Here is a 14,740-nt window from a genome sequence, read left to right as displayed (position 1 = left end):
TTGATTCATGGATTACGCCTGCTGTCAGCCACCAGTCCCGACAGAGTGCCTTCCATCTTGTTTCACCCATCACTCTACATCTACCCTCTTGTACCTTGGGCCTACTAGCAGCATTCTAAGCCACATTCTAATTACATAGTTTCTTGTATGACCTCCTGGGGCAATCTATTACTGAAAGCTGCAAATCAATATTGTTAAGGACAGTCACATAGTAGCTGTGCTTTCTTCTTTAATAAATGCCCTAAGAAGCCTTACCTGTTAAAGACAGTTTGTTACACTGTGTCAGGCAAATATATATTATTGACATTCATGCCACCAATGGACGAAATGTGTTGAGGTGGATGTGAAGTCAGATGCTAACTGAACCCAGAAGTATCAAGTATTTCTTTATATGGGACCAATTTCTGGATAGGTTAGCTTTTGTAAAGAACTTGTATGTGAGTAGTCATTTTTATGAAAAAAAGGCTCTTTTTAAACTCTTGCACTATGGAGTTTATTTGTTTTTAATTACACATGATGATGAGCAGAGAGGGGAGCTGCACTAGTGACCATTAAATGGAGAGTTAACTGAAGAAGAAAAGGGCACTAGATGTGACCTGGTCTGTGATTTATGACCAACTTAGAAATAGGAGGTCATACATATCTGGTGAGCCTTTCTGAGTGTTTGAGCACTGCACATGGTTGAACAAACTGGGAAAAAGGAGATTTGTATTTCACAGTGATTCGTTGACTTTTATGTACTTTCACAGTAATTTGTGGACTTTACTATATTTTATTTTTGAGAAATTAGCACATTGTTTGGATTGTAAGCGTTTATTGCACTTGTCTTACTTATGTGATTGATTTATTCATGATTTTAGGATGGTGTAACATAGGATCAGAAATATTGGATTTTTCTTTCTTTTTCTTTTGTGTGTGTGAAACTGACAATCTCGAATCCAGAGGCAGTGAGCAACAAAGTCAGTTTTTCTGCACAATTTGGTCTGTGAGTGCTTGAGTCCCCATAGGGGGTATGAGACGCGGCTACCTTCAGCAGGTAGGACATAGGGTCTATGCTGTATCAGGATAGAGCCAGACACTTCGGCACAGACAAAGTGGAGCTGAGATCTTGGTTAAATTCAAAGTACCAGATAACAAAGAAGAGTTTCAGATTGTTCAGTTTACTTCAATGATGGGTAGAGGAGCTCATGGCTGCAGGTCTCACTAGAAGGAGGCTAGAAGATGCATGGAAATGCTGAGACAGCTAGTTATGTATGGGCTGTGTGTTACTTCCTGGACTGGGGCTCATATTTCAGTTTTGGCTGTGTAGTTTCCTGGACAATAGGACTCTACTTTCCCCTCCACTTTCTCTGCAAATGCTGCCTGTGTGGTCCTAAAGCCAGGACACACAGCCCTCTGAGATGTTCCTGTGATGAACTTGTGCCTTCTGGACCTCCCTTCTCCTCAACTGAGGCTGCTGTTGACTGGTGAGCCCATTGACCTTTGCTGTATCCACTACTGTCCACCCTTTCTGTGTGCCCAGACTGTTCCTCTGTGCTTGGAGAATTTAACCTTTGCTGTGCCAGATCACTCTCCAACTTTTCTGTGTGCCAGGATTGCTGCCTTGTGCTAAGGACCTAACCCTCTAAGTGTGCTCAGATTGCTGCCCTGTACTAAGGATTTAACCCTTGCTGTGTGATCACATTACCGCCCTTTGCTGTGCCAAATTGCTCTGATCCCTCCCTTGTCCTTGCCTGGACCGCTTCCCTGTAAACTTTCCCTTGTCACACTCTCTGTTGGCCCCATTTATCATTAAAGAACCCTGTGATCACTCCTTCTCTCTGCTTGTGTTCTGTTCCACCCACAACTCTTTCACAGATGGTTATATAGATTTATGTACTTTTAAACAAAAGCTCACAAGGATAACAGGAACCTTTTACAAATACACCAACAAGAATTTACTCTTGTTGCCTAATGACTTCACGGTCCTATGCCAGCAAGCAGGTGGTCGCTACCTAGTAACTGAACAACTGGCTGATGGGTAAGATGTCAATGTTGTATTTGGTCACTTTTGGAAAAGTTCTTACTCATCATAAGGGAACTTTATATTTAACCACTCATACAGTATAAACAAGTTACATGCTAACTGATAAACACGCCATGATAACAAAAATTTTATCAGTAGTCATCTCTAAGAAATAGTGCCACATCCAATTAATGAATCAGAAACAGAAGGGAGATCCCCTAGTGGAATTTAAAGGCACCAAGATATATGAACTCAAAGAGTAAGGTATAAATATAATTTATTCTGCGTATACCAAAGAGTTTGTTTATACAATAAAATTGAATCGTATATGGAACAGTTATAAAAACCACATGAGAACAATGATATAATGAAGCAAAAAAGTATTCTGAATTCACCAGGAACTCCAGGGCGCTACATTGCTTATTTCTTTGTTTTTAACACGTTATATGTAAAGTTATATATGGAGAACATGTGCCAAGTTGTGAGTATTGTGATGATTACATTTGTTGTATTTACCAACCTTATTTACTTTGCATTATATCTGCATATGCTAATGCTTTATGTACATTTTGTAGATCACTGGCTGATCTGTCCGTTTTCCCCTGAGGAAAGAGAGACAATTCTCCGAAACGTTGGGTTTATAATTGGACAATCATCTCCCGTATACTTTTTTGCTTCATTATATCATTGTTCTCATGTGGTTTTATAACTGTTCCATTTACGATTCAATTTTAATGTATAAACAAACTCTTTGGTATACGCAGAATAAATTATATTTATACCTTACTCTTTGAGTTCATATATCTTGGTGCCTTTAAAGTCCACTAGGGGATCTCCCTTCTGTTTCTCAACACACCATGATAATGCTTCCATTGGTGCAATGAGGGAACATGCACTTCTATATCACAGTCTCAGCTCCACAGGTGTTATGAGCCTGGTTGTGTCTGACTCCAATGCTATGCGGTTATGCCACTGTATTAATATTATAAAGGGACATATGTGATTCTTCATGTAGTGGTGAATTGCAGACAAGTGTGGTCAGTATCTTAAGTAGACATATTGAGTCAAAGACTATTATTATTTAGAAGGATCAGCAGTCATACAGGGTATGTGGGATGTGTACAATTCTGTGTGAGTCAGCTGAGCTTCAGCTCAAGGTAAATCAGTATAGTGCAAGCACGGACATAAATCAATGAAATGGGTTCGATTTCCTCTGTAATCATTGTGCTTCTATAGGAGCGTTAGTAGCTTGCTGAATTTGCATATGTAAAGGTATGTTATCAAAAAATCCAAAATTTTCAGCACTGTTGTTTGACTTATTTTTTTATTACATGTTTTAATTCTCCTTAGGACAGCTCGAATGAAAGCCTAGGGTCTATGTGGTAAGGTATAATGCTGCCCCATAAATTAGGTTTGTCTGAAACCATAGCAACCACTCAGATGTCTTCTTTTGTCTTCTAAACTGCACCACAGAAATGTTAGGTAGAATCAGACATGCTCCCAGGGAAGACACTGACATGCTTCCTTTCTCTCAGGTACTGTACAATAGAAAATGTACTTCTACTGACAGAGAAGGTGAATTAGGGATTTTTTCACACGTACATTGGGGAATTCTGTACCAGGCAATATAAGGTTGTTCAGAGGACACAAAGAAAAAAAGGATACAATATATCCAATGTTTATTAGGAATCCTTTGGCACTTTTAGGTTACTTATTCTTTTTTCATATTTAATTTTTATTTTGGTCACTCATTGACACTGCATGTAGACATATGCATCATTGTCTTCATAGTCAGATTTTCTGATCCTAGATTGTACTCTATTCTATCTCCTTGACACTCACATTATCTCACACAACCGGTGCGGCAGAGTCCATAAGACTGGATTTACACTGCTCTGTGTACATACAGCACATAATGTAATATACACAAATAGGTGTGAATGAACTCTTACAGTTTCAATTTCTCTTTCACATCTGCAGCTCATAGATGTGGACCATCAAGTAGAAATGGGATTTCTACGTGAAATGCATTTTAATACTGCAAAATTCATGAGTTTTGCTCTGATAAAACAGACAATCATAAATAGGCCCTCAAAGTACTTGCAGATGATTTTTCTAAGTGTCCACATTTTCAAGTGTCAAGCTAAGTGATGGAGAGCAGAAGGGAAAATGGTGAAGCCCAGAGGCTTATGTGAACTACACACTTAATATACTGACATTTTCAAGTTATTTTATTAACACAGAGGGTACTACCCCCTAAGCAGGTACAGCAAATTTGGAGTAGGGGTTTTATTTTTCACCTGCTGTGAAATACTGTATAGTAAAACACTGTAGGAGCATACATATAGTATTGTGCTCTTCCACTGTCATCCATAGAGTGATACAATCAACAATGGAACAAGGATATTAATATCAGAAAATGTATGAGGGAAGAATTTCTCAACATTATTGTACAGAGTTCAAAAGCTAAAGAAATGTAAATTGTCTTTAAAGAGGCAGTCTCAGGCCCCGTACACACGACCAGTTTCCTCGGCAGAATTCAGCTTCCGACCGAGTTTCTGGCTGAATTCTGCCGAGGAAACTGGTCGTGTGTACACTTTCGGCCGAGGAAGCCGACGAGGAGCTCGACGAGGAAATAGAGAACATGTTCTCTATTTCCTCGTTGTTCTATGGGAGCTCTCGTCCCGCCGAGTTTCTCGGCAGCTTCAGGGCTGAACTGGCCGAGGAACTCGATGTGTTTGGCACGTCGAGTTCCTCGGCCGTGTGTACGAGGCCATATAGTTCCTTTCTCTTGGTAAAAGTATCAAGATGAAAATAAAGAGGTTGAAAAGTTTGAGCTAGTTTGAAAGCCCTTTTACATTTCAGAATCAACATTGTTGTGTTACACTATGTGGTTTATTATTGCTCTATGTCTTTAAGCTCTGCTTCCTTCTGTCTAGCTCAACACTCTCTCTCACCTGTAGTTCCTTATATCCCCCTCCACTCCCTGTCTTTCTCTCATTAGCTCAGTATACCTTCCATGCTGAAACATCTTTCCATGTGGCTTACAGCTGCAACGTTATTCTACCTATGAATATCCATCATTAAACAGAACATTTAAAAGGATTAATCATCTGTCTCTCTAGCAGTGAGTTTATTCATTGAGTTGAGCTGTCTGAATTGATGCAAGGGATAAATAGATCACCGGGTAATGTACGCCTTATATGAAGCTGGAGATAAAGTTTATGGCCTTGTAGTTGAGTCAGAACAAACATGGTAACATAAAGAGATGCATTTGTGATAAGTGATGATCCACTAAGCCAGAGTTCTAGATGATGTTTAGGAAACTCTGGCACAGCACTGTTACATAGTTAGTCACCTAGTTAGACAGGTCGAAAAAAGACACAAGTCCATCTAGTTCAACCAATAATAGATAAAAAAAACAACCATGCAATCCCATATACACAATCCTATTCCTTCCTGATTCCCAGAGAGGCAAGCAGATATTCCCCGGATCAATTTTACCTATAAATGTTAGTACCCAGTTATATTATGTACATTTAGGAAAGAATCCAGGCGCTTTTAAAGCAATCTACTGAGCTGGACAGAACCACCTCTGAAGGGAGTCTATTCCAGGTTTTCACAGCTCTCATTGTGAAGAAACCTTTCTGTATTTGGAGATGAAATCTCTTTTCCTCTAGATGTAAAGAAGGCCCCTTGGCTTTTGTGTTGACCATAAAGTGAATAAACAATGCCAAGTTCACTATATGGACCCCTTATATATTTGTACATTTTGATCATATCCCCCTTAATCTCCTCTTCTCAAGAGTAATAAATAAATTCAGTTCCTCTAATCTTTCCTCTCAGCTGAGCTCCTCCATGCCTCTTATCAGTTTGATTGCCCTTCTCTGCACTTTCTCCAGTGCCCCGATATCCCTTTTGAGAACTGGTCAAAAAATTCCTTCCTGATCCCCAAGAGGCAATCAGATTTTACCTTTAAATGTTAGTACCCAGTTATATTGTGTGCATTTAGGAAAGAATCCAGGCCTTTTTTAAAGCAATCTACTGAGCTATCCAGAACCACCTCTGGAGGGATTTTATTCCACATTTTCACAGCTCTCATTGTGAAGAAACCTTTCTGTATTTGGAGATGAAATCTCTTTTCCTCTAGGTGTAAAGAATGCCCCCTTGTCCTCTGTGATGACCTTAACCTGCCTGGCGGTCTTCCCGAGTCTGACTCGGGGTTAGATTTTCCTGCTGCGAGCGGAAACCCCGAGTCAGACTCGGGCTTGCCTCGCTAGATCCACAGGCACAAGTTACTTACCTTGTCCCTGGATCCAGCGATGCCACCGCGCTGTGTGAGCGAGTGGGACCTCGCTCGATTCACACAGTGCCTCCGTGTGACGCCGATCTCCGTTCCCTGCGACGTTACGACGCACGGGGATGGAGAACGGCACCAAATTCAAAAAAGTAAACAAACACCTTACATACAGTATACTGTAATCTTATAGATTACAGTACTGTATGTAAAAAAAACACACCCCCCTTGTCCCTAGTGGTCTGTCCTGTGTCATGCATGTCATTTTATATAATAAAAACGTTTCTTTCTCCCTGCAAACTGTAGATTGTCCATAGCAACCAAAAGTGTCCCTTTATGTCAAAAATAGTTTTAGATCAGCTAAAAAACAGCGATAATAAATTATAATCACTTGCAGAATTGTGCGATAGCGATTTGTGGGGAAATTCGTCATAAAAAAAAATTTCAGTGATTTTGATTTGATTACATTATTGAATAATTTTTATTATAATTATATTATTATTTGTTATAATTATTTATAATTATTTATTATATTATAATTTATAATTTTGTTTTTAAAAAAATGTCATACCTGGGATGCCTATTAGAATCTTGTTTGGTCAGATTTAAGTGAGTTATTTCTAAAAATTACAGACCTACAATATAAAACGCCAAATTTCCTTGCAAATAATGGTACCGCTTTTATCATGTTTTTTCTGACAGAATCATACCGCCAGGGAGGTTAAAGTGAATAACTCAACACCAAGTTCACTATATGAGTTCACTATATGGACCCCTTATATAATTTTACATGTTGATCATATCCCCCTTATCCCCTCTTTACAAGTGAGACAGAATACAGCTCCTCTAATCTTTCCTCATAGCTGAGCTCCTCCATGCCTCTTATAAGTTTGGTTGCCCTTCTCTGCACTCTCTCTAGTTCCCCGATAGCCTTTTTGTGAACTGGTGCCCAAAACGGAACTGCATATGCCAGATGAGGTCTTACTAATGATATGTACAGGGGCAAAATGATCTCTCTCTCTCTATGGAGTCCATACCTCTCTTAATACAAGAAAGGACTTTGCACGCTTTGGAAACCGCAGCTTGGCATTGCATGCTATTATTAAGCTTATGTTCTACTAAAACACCCAGATCCTTCTCCACTATGGATCACCCCAGTTGTACTCCCCCTAGTATGTATGATGCATATATTTATTAACAATAAATCTCATCTTCCACATAGTCGCCCAATTAGACAGAGCATAGTCGGCTTGTAAATTAGAGATATCCTGTTAGAACGTTATTCCACTGCATAGTTTGGTGTCATCTGCAAAGACTGAAATTGTCCTTTTAGTCCCAGACCCAATATCATTTATAAAGATATTAAAAAGTAAGGGTCCCAACACTGAACCTTGGAGAACACCACTGATAGCCTTAGACCATTCAGAGTATGGATCGTTAACCACTACTCTCTGAATTCTGTCTTTTAGCCAGTTTTCTATCCATTTACAAACTGATTTTTCCAAGTCTGTAGACTTTTCCTTACACATTAGCCCTGTGTGGGGAACGGTGTCAAATGCTTTTGCAAAATCCAAATATAATACAGCCACGGCCACCCCTCTGTCCAAGGTTTTACTTACCTCTTCATAAAAAGAAATCAGGTTTGTTTGACAATTTCTGTCTTTCATAAAGTCTGTTGCTTAAAATATTTTTTTACAGCAAGAACTCGTCTATGTGGTGTTTTTATTAAACTCTCCATTATCGTCTTGACTATAGAAGTTAAACTAACAGGTCTATAGTTACTTATTAAATACTTTGATCCTTTTTTAACCGCTTGCCGACTGCCTCACGTAGATATATGTCGGCAGAATGGCATGGGCAGGCAAAGGAACATATTTACTGTATACATTGCTTTAAACATGCCCTATGGCGGGAGCGCATGACTGTGCCCGTGGGACCCGCAGACTCGATGTCCGCCGGTGTCCCGCGATTGGGTCACGGAACGGCAGAATGGGGGGATGCCTTTGTAAACAAGGCATCTCCCTGTTCTGCCTGGTAATATGTCACTGATCGTCTGCTTCTTCTCATCGGGAGCAGCGATCAGTGACGTGTCACAGTAAGCCACGCCCCCAACAGTTAGAATCACTCCCTAGTGATTTTAGTGGGGAACTCAAAGACTATTTTCCCACCATGTCCGCTTTATTTTTCATTGACATTGCATGGCAGTGGGGAGATTCATAGCTCCTATTTCGCCATGCACTGTCTATTAAAAGCAAAGAAGATCCGCTGGAGAATAATTATCTCAGTTCCCCATCAGGTCAGCCCACCCAGTGACATGTTGTTTTCCAAAAACTGGCATTGCTCATATTTGGGTAATGATATCATCTGCGTCCCCATTTATGTTTAGCTTTTGGTTAAGGGATTGTAAAGTCAGAAGGTGTTTTATCGTAATACATTATATGCATTAAGATTAAAAATACTTTAGTGTGCAGCTCCCCCCTCAGTCCCCCCTAATACTTACCTGAGCCCCATCTCTGTCCAGCAATGTCCACAAGTGTCTCAGCCCTCCGGGACTCTCCCTCCTGACTGGCTGAGACACAGAAGTGGTGCCATTGGCTCCCGCTGCTGTTAATCAAAGGCAGTTAGCCAATTAGGAGAGGGAGGGGGCGGGCCGAGATGTAGCTTCGTATCTGAGTGGACGCACAGAGCTGCAGCTTGGCTTGGGTGCCCCCATAGCAAGGTGCTTGCTGTGGGGGCAATAAACAGGATGAAGGGGCCAGGAGTACAGAAGAGGGACCCCAGAAGAGGAGGACCTGGGCTGCTCAGTGCAAATCCAATACAAAAGAGCAGGTAAGTAGAATGTGTTTGTAATTTTTATAGAAAAAACTGAGACTTTACAATCACTTTAAGGAATCCCCTGGCTGATAGGTGATAAGGCCAGTTCCTTGCGGGAAGCTGTCACATTCATGACAGATTCCTAGCACAGGTGGGGTACGCTCTGAGTATTGTAGTACCTCTGTACCCCATCTCAGTTGCCAGTTTCTTAATCTGAGAACTGGTGTCAATTATTTAAGAATTTGTCACTGCCATAGCAACAGATTCTTAACATGGCAGTCGGAAGAACTACCTGAATTTTCTGCATGTTTAATGTTACCTACAGAGGTGAAAATGGGCGCAGGAACTACTGCCAGAAAGTTTCATTGTGGCTGTTTTGAATTGCCCTGTTTATGACCCAAGAACAGTAGTTCAGTAAAACCTTGGATTGCGAGCATAATTCGTTCCGGAAACATGCTTGTAATCCAAACCACTTATATCAAAGAGAATATCCCCATAGAAAACAATGGAAACTTAAATGATTTGTTCCACAACCATTTTTTCATAAGTCCTTCAGTTTATAGACCATACAGTGGGGATCGAAAAAGTTTGGGTACCCCAGGTAAAAATTTGTATTAATGTGCATAACGAAGCCAAGGAAAGATGGAAAAATCTCCAAAAGGCATCAAATTACAGATCAGGCCTCGTACACACGACAGAGTTTCTCGGCAGAATTCGGCGAGAAACTCGGTCAGAGCTGGATTCTGCCGAGAAACTCTGTCGTCTGTACACTTTTGGCCCGATGGAGCCGCCGAGGAACTCGTCGAGAAAATAGAGAACATGTTCTCTATTTTCTCGTTGTTCTATGGGAGAAGGCGGCCCGCCGAGCTCCTCGGCGGCTTCATCCCTGAACTCGACGAGGAACTCGACGTGTTTGGCACGTCGAGTTCCTCGGCCGTGTGTACGGGGCCTCAGACATTCTTATAATATGTCAAAAAAGATAGATTTTATTTCCATCATTTACACTTTCAAAATTACAGAAAACAAAAAAATGGCGTCTGCAAAAGTTTGGTCACCCTGCAGAATTTATAGCATGCACTGCCCCCTTTGCAAAGCTGAGATCTGCCAGTGTCATGGATTGTTCTCAATCATCGTCTGGGAAGACCAGGTGATGTCAATCTCAAAGGTTTTAAATGCCCAGACTCATCTGACCTTGCCCTAACAATCAGCACCATGGGTTCTTCTAAGCAGTAGTCTAGAAAACTGAAACTGAAAATAGTTGACGCTCACAATGCTGGAGAAGGCTAAAAGGAGATAGCAAAGCGTTTTCAGATGTCAATATTCTCTGTTTGGAATGTAATTAAGAAATAGCAGTCATCAGGAACAGTGGAAGTTAAAGCAATATCTGGAAGACCAAGAAAAATATCAGACAGAACAGCTCGCAGGATTGTGAGAAAAGCAATTCAAAACCCACGTTTGACTGCACGATCCCTCCAGAATGATCTGGCAGACACTGGAGTTGTGGTACACTATTCCACTATAAAGAGATACTTGTACAAATATGGTCTTCATGGAAGAGTCATCAGAAGAAAACCTCTTCTACGTCCTCACCACAAAAATCAGCGTTTGAACTTTGCAAATTAACATATAGACAAGCCTGATTAATTTCGGAAACAAGTTCTGTGGACCGATGAGGTTAAAATAGAACTTTTTGGCCGGAATGAGCAAAGGTACGTTTGGAGAAGAAAGGGCACAGAATTTAATGAAAAGAACCTCTGTCCAACTGTTAAGCATGGGGGTGGATCAATCATGCTTTGGGGTTGTATTGCAGCCAGTGGCACAGGGAACATTTCACGAGTAGAAGGAAAAATGGATTCAATAAAATTTCAGCAAATTTTGGATGGTAACTTGATGCCATCTGTGAAAAAGCTGAAGTTAAAGAGAGGATGGCTTCTACAAATGGATAATGATCCTAAACACACCTCAAAATCCACGGGGGATTACATCAAGAGGCATAAACTGAAAGTTTTGCCATGGGCTTCACAATCTCCTGACCTCAACATAATTGAAAAATATATGGATAGACCTTAAAAGAGCAGTGCGTGACAGACAGCCCAGAGATCTCAAAGAACTGGAAGACTTTTGTAAGGAAGAATGGGCAAAGATACCTCAAACAAGAATTGAAAGACTCTTGGCTGGCTACAAAAGGCGTTTACAAGCTGTGATACTTGCCAAAGGGGGCAGTACAAGATATTAACTCTGCAGGGTGCCCAAACTTTTGCAGACGCCATTTTTTTGTTTTCTGTAATTTTGAAAGTGTAAATGATGGAAAACAAATCTAACTTTTTTTGACATATTATAAGAATGTCTAATCTGTAATTTGATGCCTTTTGGAGATTTTTCCATCTTTCCTTGGCTTGGTTATGCACATTAATACAAATCTTTACCTGGGGTGCCCAAACTTTCGATCCCCACTGTATAAAAAGAGTATAGCAATGTGACCAGGTTGTGTAACCATAAAATGTCCATCCACAAATGGAAGACTCCACAAGGGGATTAGAAGCAAAATCCAGCAGGAGCTAGAGTATAAAAGAGAAGAGAGGTACCTCTAAGTGTAGCAATATGGTTATATTTAATTAAGGTACAACATTTAGCAACTCACATGGTTGATGATTAAAACAGGCACATCCAAGTATGCAGGCATCCGAGGTAAAGTTGTCCACACAGACCATTCTCTGCATTGCCGGCTCTTACCGCTGTCAGTCTGCAATCGTGACCGGGAAGACTACCCTGCTGTAGAGCGATCTGAAAGCGAGGCTTGAAAGGCTCATGGAGCGCAGCGTGGAAGGGATGACATCAATGGCGGTGCAGGGGATGGTCTATGTGGACAGCTTTACCCCGAATGCCTGCATACTTAGATGTGCCTCTTTAAATCATCAACCATGTGAGTTGCTAAATGTTGTACCTTCATTAACCACTTGACCACCGGGCCTATTTTGGCACTTCTCTCCTTCATGTAAAAATCACAATTTGTTTGCTAGAAAATTTATCATAACCCCCAAACATTATATATATATATTTTTTAGCAGACATCCTAGGGAATAAAATGGCAGTCATTGCAACTTTTTTTCTCGCACGGTATTTGCGCAATAATTTTTCAAACACCTTTTTTTGGGGAAAAAAAACTGTTTCATGAATTAAAAAATAACAAATCAGTAAAGTTAGCCCAATTTTTGTGTATAATGTGAAAGATGATGTTACGCCGAGTAAATAGATACCTAACATGTCACGCTTTAAAATTGCGCACACTCATGGAATGGCGCCAAACTTCGATACTTCAAAATCTCCATAGACAATGCTTTAATTTTTTTTACAGGTTACTATTTTCGAGTTACAGAGGAGGTTTAGTGCTAGAATTACCATCTGGTCACCAGTCACCTCTATGCTTTCCCAGCCAGCACCGGCCGATTCGCTCTCCGGGCCCCCGATGGCACGGGAGAGCCCGGAGAAGCACCGGATGGCGGCGGGAGGGGGGGACGTCCCCTCCCACTGCCTATAAGAATGATCAAGCGGCGGAACTGCCGCTTTGATCATTCTTATTGTGCACAGAATCGCCGGCTGAAGACGGTGATATCTGAATGATGCCTGTAGCTGCAGGCATCATTCAGATATCACCGCACAAACAGAGGACTTATTTTCTCAAACTGCAGTGGACAAGTGGTTAAATGTAACCATATTGCTACACTTAGAGGCGCCTCTCTTCTCTTTTATACTCAGTTGTGACATGACACTACTTGTATATCAAGACATCGCTCGTTTATCAAGTCAAACTTTATAAACAAAATTAGCTAGTCTTGCAAAACTCTCTCAGACCAAGTTACTCTTAATCCAAGGTTTTACTGTATAAAGATACATTCCGTAAAAAAACAGGCTAAAAATCTGTTATCTAACTGGCAACAATTATTTCATGCAGTAGCTTCACTTGAAGAGCAGCTGCATTAAAAAAAAAGGCAGACAGCAGGCTTAGTCAGATTTTATGAGCACTATTACATGCAACCATACAGCAATCGTCAATAAATAAAACACAATCCAAGAAGGTAACCTGATATAACACAGGGAAAGTAATAAAGACAGGACAGACCTATTACATTGTATTCCTGTTGTCTTGCATTGTAATAAAGAGAGACAAAAGGTATTGGCTCTAGGAGCCGGTAGAGAAGGGTAATCCATCTTCTCAAAGAGATACTGCAGCCACATTATTGATTTCAGCCTTATGTATTCATTTTACTCCTCCGGACTTCAAAGCTCGTTAATTAGAAGAATGCATTGGGATGGGTGCCTTTGGTGTATGATTAACCAGCAGACAACACAGCCCTCTAATGAGTGGCAGGCAGCTACTAAACCACAATAAAGGCTGTAATAAAGTAATGGTGAGAAGGATGAAGTAAACCCATTTCTTATGCCACGTACACACGATCAGGCTTTTGCCCGGCCAAATCACATCGGAATTTCGACGGAATTCCATCGGGAAAAAATAGAACATGTTCTATATCTAAACTCGGATGGAATTCATCGGAATTTCCAATGAAAAAACTCAGATGGGGTTACACACAATCTGAAAATCCGATCATGTGTTTAGGGCATAAGGAACAAATATATTGTCATTTGAGGTGAATGCTAAGGATCTCATGATACAAGCTATCAAATTTCTAGCTATCTGAATATGAAATAGGACATGCAGATATACATTAGCAAACAGTAGAATGCTAAAAGTTAAATAGGCAAAAAAAGTAAGATATAAAATGCATTTATTTAATGCCAGTTTTTGTTCATGAATATTACCTGTGGTCCTGTGCTGTGTACTTTAGTAGTTCAGCCAGCTGAAGCGGATACTTGCAGATCTTCTGCACAGGTGTCAGAAGGAACCCATCGATGGCAATGTCAATCATTTGCTGCAGTAGTCGGCACGCTTCAAAGAAATGCTGGTACCTGCCGTCCTTCATCAGCTTGGAGAGTTCCATGCAGGCGTCCAAATGATTATTACAGTACTCTGAGTATATCCAGAATCCATCTTGCTGCAGGAATAGTAGAAGACATGCATTGGTATCAGAATCAGAACTTCAGACCTATCATTATTCTAAACAATCACAATCAAATAATTATAGTTAATAACTATAGTAAAAATAAAAATAAAAATAAAAAATAAATTGGTAGGGTGCTAGGTTTTACCAAGTCCTTGAATAAAGGACTGACTGCTTCAAAATGTCATAGACTAATTTGATCCTAACCTCCTATGTTTTTTTCTAATACCTCCAATTTGGAACATTTCAGTTTTAAGTATATCTCTCTAGCAAAACATTTCTTAGTTTTGGATAAAATAGCGTATAGAGTAGACATGTGCACAACAAAAAAAAAATTGTTTTGTTTCGTCTCGTTTCCATAGATTCGTGAAGATTCGTAATTTCGTAAGACGCAGGTTTTCATATTCGGACTCGTTCGTATTTTCGTAACAGTTTTATTTTCGTTGATACTGAATGATTCGTAATTCTGTCTAATTTATTTTCGTTGATTCAAAATTCGTAATTTTGTTAGATAATAATTTTCGTTTATTCAGTATACTAATCGTAATTTAGTAATTGTTACTT

At 40.2% G+C, this 14,740-nt stretch overlaps 1 protein-coding gene across 5 annotated transcripts in view; it reads right to left on the bottom strand.

The window, feature by feature from the left end:
- The window catches only part of ARHGEF9 (Cdc42 guanine nucleotide exchange factor 9), a 469,420-nt gene that overhangs the window by 63,571 nt on the left and 391,109 nt on the right, over positions 1–14,740 (bottom strand). For all 5 annotated transcript variants that reach the window (XM_040323963.1, XM_040323964.1, XM_040323965.1 and 2 more), the window contains one exon: positions 13,938–14,170. In XM_040323963.1, the coding sequence (XP_040179897.1) occupies positions 13,938–14,170 (233 nt within the window). The remainder of the gene's footprint in view (positions 1–13,937; positions 14,171–14,740) is intronic.

The sequence above is a fragment of the Rana temporaria genome, chromosome 9 (genome assembly GCF_905171775.1).
Source record: "Rana temporaria chromosome 9, aRanTem1.1, whole genome shotgun sequence".
Lineage (NCBI taxonomy): Eukaryota > Metazoa > Chordata > Amphibia > Anura > Ranidae > Rana > Rana temporaria.
This window is presented reverse-complemented; position numbering and strand designations above follow the sequence as displayed.